The sequence below is a fragment of the Cherax quadricarinatus genome, chromosome 5 (assembly GCF_038502225.1).
Source record: "Cherax quadricarinatus isolate ZL_2023a chromosome 5, ASM3850222v1, whole genome shotgun sequence".
Classification (NCBI taxonomy): domain Eukaryota; kingdom Metazoa; phylum Arthropoda; class Malacostraca; order Decapoda; family Parastacidae; genus Cherax; species Cherax quadricarinatus.
This window is the reverse complement of record NC_091296.1, coordinates 66655982-66666199: the sequence shown is the minus strand read 5'-3', so window position 1 is coordinate 66666199 and position 10218 is coordinate 66655982. Positions and strand designations below refer to the sequence as shown.

The following is a 10218-nucleotide window of genomic DNA, read 5'->3' as shown; positions in this document are numbered from 1 at the left end:
AAAATTTCCCTCTTTCCTACATACTCTAACTTGAGCCTCACTATCCTCGTAAAAACTCTTCACTGCTTTCAGTAACCTACCTCCTACACCATACACTTGCAACATCTGCCACATTGCCCCCCTATCCTATATATATATATATATATATATATATATATATATATATATATATATATATATATATATATATATATATATATATATATTAATTATATATATATATATATATATATATATATATATATATATATATATATATATATATATATATATATATATATATATATATATATATATATATATATATATATATATATATATATATATCTATATATATATATATATATATATATATATATATATATATATATATATATATATATATATATATATATATATATATATATATATATATATATATATATATATATATATAGGGTTATAATTGAAAGAATTAGAGGAAAGACAGAATGTAGGATTGCGGATGAGCAGGGAGGCTTCAGAGTGGGTAGGGGATGTGTAGATCAAGTGTTTACATTGAAGCATATATGTGAACAGTATTTAGATAAAGGTAGGGAAGTTTTTATTGCATTTATGGATTTAGAAAAGGCATATGATAGAGTGGATAGAGGAGCAATGTGGCAGATGTTGCAAGTACATATATGGAATAGGTGGCAAGTTACTAAATGCTGTTAAGAGTTTTTATGAGGATAGTGAGGCTCAGGTTAGGGTGTGTAGAAGAGAGGGAGAATACTTCCCGGTAAAAGTAGGTCTTAGACAGGGATGTGTAATGTCACCATGGTTGTTTAATATATTTATAGATGGGGTTGTAAAAGAAGTAAATGCTAGGGTGTTCGGGAGAGGGGTGGGGTTAAATTATGGGGAATCAAATTCAAAATGGGAATTGACACAGTTACTTTTTGCTGATGATACTATGCTTATGGAAGATTCTAAAGAAAAATTGCAAAGGTTAGTGGATGAGTTTAAGAATGTGTGTAAAGGTAGAAAGTTGAAAGTGAACATAGAAAAGAGTAAGGTGATGAGGGTATCAAATGATTTAGATAAAGAAAAATTGGATATCAAATTAGGGAGGAGGAGTATGAAAGAAGTGAATGTTTTCAGATAATTGGGAGTTGACGTGTCGGCGGATGGATTTATGAAGGATGAGGTTAATCATAGAATTGATGAGGGAAAAAAGGTGAGTGGTGCGTTGAGGTATATGTGGAGTCAAAAAACGTTAGCTATGGAGGCAAAGAAGGGAATGTATGAAAGTATAGTAGTACCAACACTCTTATATGGATGTGAAGCTTGGGTGGTAAATGCAACAGCGAGGAGACGGTTGGAGGCAGTGGAGATGTCCTGTCTAAGGGCAATGTGTGGTGTAAATATTATGCAGAAAATTCGGAGTGTGGAAATTAGGAGAAGGTGTGGAGTTAATAAAAGCATTAGTCAGAGGGCAGAAGAGGGGTTGTTGAGGTGGTTTGGTCATTTAGAGAGAATGGATCAAAGTAGAATGACATGGAAAGCATATAAATCTATAGGGGAAGGAAGGAGGGGTAGGGGTCGTCCTCAAAAGGGTTGGAAAGAGGGGGTAAAGGAGGTTTTGTGGGCGAGGGGCTTGGACTTCCAGCAAGCGTGCATGAGCGTGTTAGATAGGAGTGAATGGAGACGAATGATACTTGGGACCTGACGATCTGTTGGAGTGTGAGCAGGGTAATATTTAGTGAAGGGATTCAGGGAAACCGGTTATTTTCATATAGTCGGACTTGAGTCCTGGAAATGGGAAGTACAATGCCTGCACTTTAAAGGAGGGTTTGGGATATTGGCAGTTTGGAGGGATATGTTGTGTATCTTTATACGTATATGCTTCTAAACTGTTGTATTCTGGGCACCTCTGCAAAAGCAGTGATAATGTGTGAGTGTGGTGAAAGTGTTGAATGATGATGAAAGTATTTTCTTTTTGGGGATTTTCTTTCTTTTTTGGGTCACCCTGTCTCGGTGGGAGACGACCGACTTGTTGAAAAAAAAAAATATATATATACGTATATACATATACATATATATACATATATATACATATATATACATATATACAGTGGACCCCCGCATAACGATGGCATCACATAGCGATTATTTCGCATACCGCTTGCTTTAATCGCAAAAATTTTGCCGCGCATACCGATTAAAAACCCGCTCAACGATTTTCGTCCGAGACGCGTCCAATGTGCGCCCTCAGCCAGCCTCACATGTGCCGCCCGTGCCATTGTTTACCAGCCAGCCTCCGCGGTAACATCCAAGCATACACTCGGAATATTTCGTATTATTACAGTGTTTTCGGTGCTGTTTCTGGAAAATAAGTGACCATGGGCCCCAAGAAAGCTTCTAGTGCCAACCGTACACCAATAAGGGTGAGAATTCCCATTGAAATGAAGAAAGAGATCATTGATAAGTATGAAAGTGGAGTGCGTATCGCCGACCTAGTCAAGTTGTACAAGAAACCCCAATCAACCATCGCTACTATTGTGGGCACCAAAAAGACAATCAAGGAAGCTGTTCTTGCCAAAGGTTTAACTGTGTTTTCGAAACAAAGATCGCAAGTGATGGAAGATGTTGAGAGACTCTTATTGGTGTGGATAAATGAAAAACAGCTAGCAGGAGATAGCGTCTCTCAAGCGATCATATGTGAAAAGGCTAGGAAGTTGCATGAGGATTTAATTAAAAAAATGCCTGCAACTAGTGATGATGTGAGTGAATTTAAGGCCAGCAAAGGTTGGTTTGAGAGATTTAAGAAGCGTAGTGGCATCCATAGTGTGATAAGGCATGGTGAGGCTGCCAGTTCGGACCACAAAGCGGCTGAAAAATATGTGCAGGAATTCAAGGAGTACATAGACAGTGAAGGACTGAAACCTGAACAAGTGTTTAATTGTGATGAAACAGGCCTGTTCTGGAAGAAAATGCCAAGCAGGACCTACATTACTCAGGAGGAAAAGGCACTCCCAGGACATAAGCCTATGAAAGACAGGCTTACTTTGTTGATGTGTGCCAATGCTACTGGTGATTGCAAAGTTAAGCCTTTATTAGTGTATCACTCTGAAACTCCCAGAGCGTTCAGGCAAAAGAATGTCCTCAAGGATAATTTGTGTGTGCTGTGGAGGGCAAACAGTAAGGCATGGGTCACTAGGGACTTTTTCTATAACTGGTTACACCATGCATTTGCCCCCAATGTGAAAGATTACCTAACTGAAAAGAAATTAGACCTTAAGTGCCTCCTGGTGTTAGACAATGCCCCTGGTTATCCTACAGACGTGGCAGAGCGACTTTATGGGGACATGAGCTTCATTAAGGTGAAGTTTTTGCCTCCTAATACCACTCCTCTCCTGCAGCCCATGGACCAGCAGGTTATTGCAAACTTCAAAAAACTGTACACAAAAGCTCTGTTTGAAAGGTGCTTTGTAGTGACCTCAGAAACTCAACTGACTCTAAGAGAGTTTTGGAGAGAGCACTTTAATATCCTCAATTGTGTAAACCTTATAGGTAAGGCTTGGGAGGGAGTGACTAAGAAGACCTTGAACTCTGCTTGGAAGAAACTGTGGCCAGAATGTGTAGACAAAAGGGATTTTGAAGGGTTTGAGGCTAACCTTGAGAATCCTGTGCCAGATGAGGAATCCATTGTGGCATTGGGAAAGTCCTTGGGGTTGGAGGTTAGTGGGGAGGATGTGGAAGAGTTGGTGGAGGAGGACAATGAAGAACTAACCACTGATGAGCTGATAGATCAACTTCAAGAGCAAGAGGCCAGACCTGGGGAAACTGGTTCAGAGGAGGGGAGAGAGAAATTGAAGAGGTTGCCTACTACAAAGATAAAGGAAATCTGTGCAAAGTGGCTTGAAGTGCAAACCTTCATGGATGAAAATCACCCTCACACAGCTATTGCAAGCCGTGCTGGTGATTATTACACTGACAATGTTGTGAAACACTTTAGGCAAGTCATAAAGGAACGAGAGGTACAGGCCACTATGGACAGATATCTTGTGCGAAAGAAGTCCAGTGACTCTGAAGCTGGCCCTAGTGGCATTAAAAGAAGAAGGGGAAGTAACCCCAGAAAAGGACTTGCTACCTCAAGTCCTAATGGAAGGGGATTCCCCTTCTAAACACTAACACTCTCTCTCCCCTCCTCCCATCCCATCAATCATCACCAGATCTTCAATAAAAGTAAGTGTCATGTAATTGTGCATGCCTTTTTCAGTTTGTGTGTATTAAAATTAACATTTCATGTGGTAAAAAATTTTTTTTTTCATACTTTTGGGTGTCTTGCACGGATTAATTTTATTTCCATTATTTCTTATGGGGAAAATTCATTCACATAACGATTATTTCGCATAACAATTACCCCTCTTGCACGGATTAAAATCGTTAACCGGGGGTCCACTGTATACATATATATATATGTATATATATATATATATATATATATATATATATATATATATATATATATATATATATATATATATATATATATATATATATATATATATATATATATATATATATATATATACACACACACACACACACACACACTCCTCTCTGTGTTTTCTTCTATTGTCTCATTAGCTCTTGTTGTTTATTTTCTCTGATCTCCATGGGGAAGTGGAGCAGAATTCTTCCTCCGTAAACCGTGCGTGTCATAAGAGGCGACTAACATGCCAGGAGCAAGGGGCTAGTAACCCCTTCTCCTGTATACATTACTTAAGTCAAAAACAGAAACTTTTGTTTTTCTTTTTGGGCTACCCTGCCTTGGTGGGATGCAGCCAGTGCATTGAAAGAAGAAAAATTAGAAGATGTAAGTTTACCAAAAGAAATATTCAGAAGGCTAAGGAGGGGTTGCTGAGGAGGTTTGGGCACTGGAGGTGAGAAGTACAGCGCTTGCATTTTGAAGGAGAGATAAAGATGTTGCAGTTTGGAAGGCAACGTGAACTGTGATGTCAGCACACTTCCGGCAAACAAGCAACTGAATGAATGATGATGAATGCACTGCTTTTTAATGTAGTTCTACCCTGGTGGAAAATGGCCAGTTAACTTTAAAAGGAAAACAGGTTGTGTTGGTAGATTTTTCCACACAATATAAAAATGAAAAATAACTGCTCAGTAATGGAGAGAACTTTCTGAATACACAAATAACCCCATGTACGGGTTACTTGAGTATTGTTCCAGTCACAGTATTGTGCCTTTTTATTCTTTCTCAACTTTCTTTAAAGTTAAATTTGTTTGTTAAAAACTACAAAGAAATTATCTTCCAGTAAAATACACATCTTTCATATTTTATCATTTTTTATCTTATCTTGTACAGTTCATATTTAAGAAAAAAAATTGATACCTACCTTATATGGAAGAGGAACAGACTTCTCAGCCAACATTTGTGCAGGAGATTTCTCAGGTAATCGTGGCACAATAAGACACTCAGAAATCGTATTTTTACATTCCTTGTCTTTCTCTTTTTCCTTGTTTTCAGCATGCAAAGTGTCAAGTCTCGAAGTCCTGCTGATAAAAATTGGTTTCTTAAATGATGTATCTTCTAGACTTTTATTGTCATCATTTTCCTTTGTCGTGGTGTTTGTGCAATCAGAAGTGCCGAAGTTATCATTTGAATTTGTTACTGTATTTGTGTCAGCAGAATCTTTGCTGCTGACATTTTGATTTATGGATTCATCTAAGCCAAAAGATGAAGTGTTTCCTGTGTTATATTCCATTTTTAGCAGTAACCTTTTATGTTTTTTTTATTTTAGCCTGAAAATAAGGAACTTGTATTAATAGTTGAATAAATTAGTGCATACAATACAGTATTAATATTGCACAGAATGACTGTATATATGTACTTATATGTACTAGTATGTATATATATGTACATGTATGGATATATATATACATCTTGCCAGAAGGGTGCTTTACACTACAGTTTAAAAACTGTAGTGTAAAGCACCCTTCTGGCAAGACAGTGATGGAGTGAATGATGGTGAAAGTTTTTCTTTTTCGGGCCACCCTGCCTTGGTGGGAATTGGCCAATGTGATAATAAAATAATAAATGTATGGATATATGTACATGTAAGTATGTATATAAGTATATACGTATATAAGTATGTAATTATATACAGTGGAACCTCTCTACTTGAACAATTTGGTATTCAAATGCTTTGTTCAGTAAAAAAAATGCTCGGTAGTTGACCATTTGCTCAGCACTTGGCCAAACAAACATGACCTGCCAAAACTTTGCTGTAAACTATTTCATGTTTCTTCAAATTTTTTGGTGTTTTTTTATATTATTTGAATAAATAAGTCACCATGGGGCCTACAAAGAGTAGTGATAACAACCAACCAAAAAGAAACTTGGTTGGGAAAAATTCATTTGGTACTCAAACAGATGGGCACTCAAACAGCCTTCCTTCTGGAATGGATTAAGTTTGAGTACTGAGATACCCATGTATGTATGTATGTATGTATGTATGTATGTATGTATGTATGTATGTATGTATGTATGTATGTATGTATGTATATGTATGTATGTATATGTATGTATGTATGTATGTATGTATGTATGTATATGTATGTATGTATATTTATTTATTTATTTATTTATTTAAAAATTTGAGCACACATACAGAGGTACAACAAATACAGGTAAGAGCAGTATGCCAAAGCCACTTATACTATGCATAGCATTACGGGCTGGCTTAAAATTAACTTAAGATTAACTAAGCAATGATGAAATCAGTGATAAAACATTAATGTAAACAGGTTACTATAAAGCACAAGTGAGTATTACAAAGACAGGTCATATGGTTGTATGCATTGTTGTACATTCAGTAGAATGGAGTATTCTGTTAGGTAGTGTATTTAAAAAATAATAAAGTTAGATTGGGTTTTAGGTTTAACATTTATGTGATATAATTGTGAGAAACATTTAAGATATACAATTTATAAGGTTCAGTTATTCAGTATTTATTTGGTTTTGGGTGAGTAAGTGATCTTTGAGAAGAGACTTGAATTTATAAACAGGTAGTGTTTCTTTTATATTTACAGGTAATGAATTCCAGATTTTAGGGCCTTTTATGTGCATTGAGTTTTTACATAGTGTGAGATGGACACGAGGAACATCAAAGAGTGATCTGTGCCTTGTGTTATGGTCATGTGTTCTGTTGAGGTTGGCAAGGAGATGTTTGAGGGGAGGGTTAATATCAGAGTTAAGTGTTCTATGTATGTAATAGGTGCAGTAGTAAGTATGGATGTTTTGTATGGTGAGGAGGTTTAGTGTATTGAATATTGGTGGAGTGTGCTGCCTATAGTGAGAATTTGTTATCATTCTAACTGCAGCCTTTTGTTGGGTAATTAGTGGTCTGAGATGGTTACTTGTTGTTGAGCCCCATGCACAAATTCCATAGGTGAGATAGGGGTAAATAAGAGAGTGATATAGGGCCAGGAGGGCTGACTGTGGAGCATAGTACCGTATCTTCGATAGTATGCCTACAGTCTTGGAAATTTTCTTAGAAATTTGTTGTATATGTGTATGAAATTTGAGTCTATTATCAAGGTGGATTCCTAAGAATTTTCCCTCTGTTAGCTTTGTGATAGGTGATCCGTTTATCATTATGTTAAGAGGGACATCTGTAGCTCTGTTACCAAACTGAATGAAGTAGGTTTTGTCAATGTTTAGTGTAAGTTTGTTAGTTCTCATCCAGGTAGATATTTTCTGTAATTCGGTATTTACAGTATTGGCTAGCGTGACTGGGCTCGGGTGGGAGAAGACGTATGTAGTGTCATCTGCAAATAGTGTGGGTTTGAGTAATTGCGAAGCATTTGGTAGGTCATTTATGTATAGGAGAAAGAGAAGAGGGCCAAGGACACTTCCCTGTGGGACACCAACTGTAATTGGTTGTGCAGAGGAGTTTGCCCCATTTGCATACACATATTGGCTTCTGTTGCTGAGGTATGACTTGAGGTAGTTGAGGGAGTGCCCTCTTATACCATAGTGTGACAATTTTACGTGGAGCAAGTCATGGTCAACTGTATCAAAAGCTTTACGTAAGTCAATGAAGATCCCCAGTGGGACTTCTTTTTTCTCTATTGCAGTGTATATATGTTCTAGCATGTGTATAATAGCATCATTAGTATTTTTATTAGGCCTGAATCCAAATTGGCAGGGGTTGAGTATGTTTTGGGAGATAAGGTAGGAGTAGATTCGTTTATGAATTAATTTTTCGAAGATTTTTGAGAGAGGGTGTAAGTTGGATATTGGCCTATAGTTATTCAACTCTGTTTGGTCTCCTCCTTTGTGGATCGGGGTGACCCTTGCTATTTTGAGTACTGTAGGGAAGGTGGAGGATTCAATGGATTTGTTAAAGAGTGTTGCAATGATTGGTGATAGCACTTGTGACACTTTTTTGTATATAAAGGGTGGTAAGGTATTTAAATCTCCTGCCTTGTTTTTTAGTGTGTTGATAATAAGGGAGACTTCGTATGGGTTAGTCGGAGCTAGGAACAGTGTGTTCGGGTAGTTGCCGGTGAGGTAGTCATTTGGTGGGGTATCTGAGCTTGGGATTTTATTGGCAAGGTTTTGTCCTATAGTGGAGAAGAAATCATTGAGTCTGTTTGCTGTTTCTGTTGGTGGGAGTTGGGGTTCATCTGATTTTGCTAATTTTATTTCGCTATTTCATGATATCTTTTTTGTTCCTAGAATTTCTGATAGGGTTTTCCAGGTCTTTTTTATATCACCTCGTGAGTTGGATAATCTGTTCTCATAATACAATTTTTTTGCCCTTCTTATCAGGCTGGTTAGGATTGACGAGTAACGTTTTGTTTGGTCTCTGGTTATGTGACCCATTCTGTACTGTTTTTCATATTGGTGTTTTGTATTTATGGATTTGAGAATGCTGGGTGTTAGCCAGGGACTGTTCAGTCTCTTAGCTGTCATCTGTTTAGTTTTTTTAGGGCAGTGCTTGTTATAGAGGTATTGGGTCTTTTTTAGAAAATTATTAATACATTCGTCAATATCTGTATAGATTTCTAGCTCAGTGTGCCAGTCAATGTTTGCTACTGCTGTTGTGAAGTTATTAATGGCTGCCTCATTGTGAAGTCTGAAGGTGACTTTAGTAGTGTCTTGGGGTAATTTACCAAGAGTTGTTATGAGGAAAGTCGGGTAGTGGTCTGTGGTATTATCTGTAATTATGCCTGATTTTAAAGGGGATATGGTGTTGGTCCAGATGTGGTCAAGTATGTATATGTATGTATGTATATGTATGTATGTATGTATGTATGTATGTATGTATGTATGTATGTATGTATGTATGTATGTATGTATGTATGTATGTATGTATGTACATACATAAAGAATAAGTAAAGAAAATCATCTAATGCAATATATTTTTTTTCTTGGATGGACAAAATTGGGGGAAAAATCACAAGATGAATTATTCAATTTCACAGAAAATTGCAGGGTAGCTTGGTTGGTAGCACCCTCAGCTCACGTACCAAGGGTCTGTGGTTCAATCCCCGGCACTGGTGGAAACATTACATATTTCCTTACACCAGTTGCCCAGTTCACCCAGTAGTAAGTAGGTGCCTGGATATTAGGTGTAAGGGTCGCATTCCAGGGGGTGTTAATATACCTTAGATAGAGTTTGGCTTTGAAATGAGCTGAAGTAGGATAACAGCTCTTAGCCTGTAAATTAAGTGTAAAAAAATTGACTAGGAGGAAGTGATAAGATAAGATAAGATAAGATTTCGTTCGGATTTTTAACCCCGGAGGGTTAGCCACCCAGGATAACCCAAGAAAGTCAGTGCGTCATCGAGGACTGTCTAACTTATTTCCATTGGGGTCCTTAATCTTGTCCCCCAGGATGCGACCCACACCAGTCGACTAACACCCAGGTACCTATTTGCTGCTAGGTGAACAGGACAACAGGTGTAAGGAAACGTGTCGAAATGTTTCCACCCGCCGGGAATCGAACCCGGGCCCTCCGTGTGTGAAGCGGAAGCTTTAGCCACCAGGCCACCGGGCCTGAGGTACAGTAATATCTTGCAAGCTGTATTTTCCAAACTTTTAACATTTTTTATAAGTACGTATATAAAACAAGTTACGAGGCAGTGGTACACAATACGTACATTATTATTATTATCATGAAGAGGTGCTAAAATTGTGCAACTGCAAGATGCTGTGTGATTACC

General features: G+C 37.4%; 1 protein-coding gene across 1 annotated transcript in view; it reads right to left on the bottom strand.

The window, feature by feature from the left end:
• The window catches only part of LOC128684997 (kanadaptin), a 49700-nt gene that overhangs the window by 37756 nt on the left and 1726 nt on the right, over positions 1–10218 (bottom strand). The window contains exon 2 of the mRNA XM_070103466.1: positions 5382–5787. Coding sequence (XP_069959567.1) covers positions 5382–5750 — 369 coding nt within the window. The 5' untranslated portion in view covers positions 5751–5787. The remainder of the gene's footprint in view (positions 1–5381; positions 5788–10218) is intronic.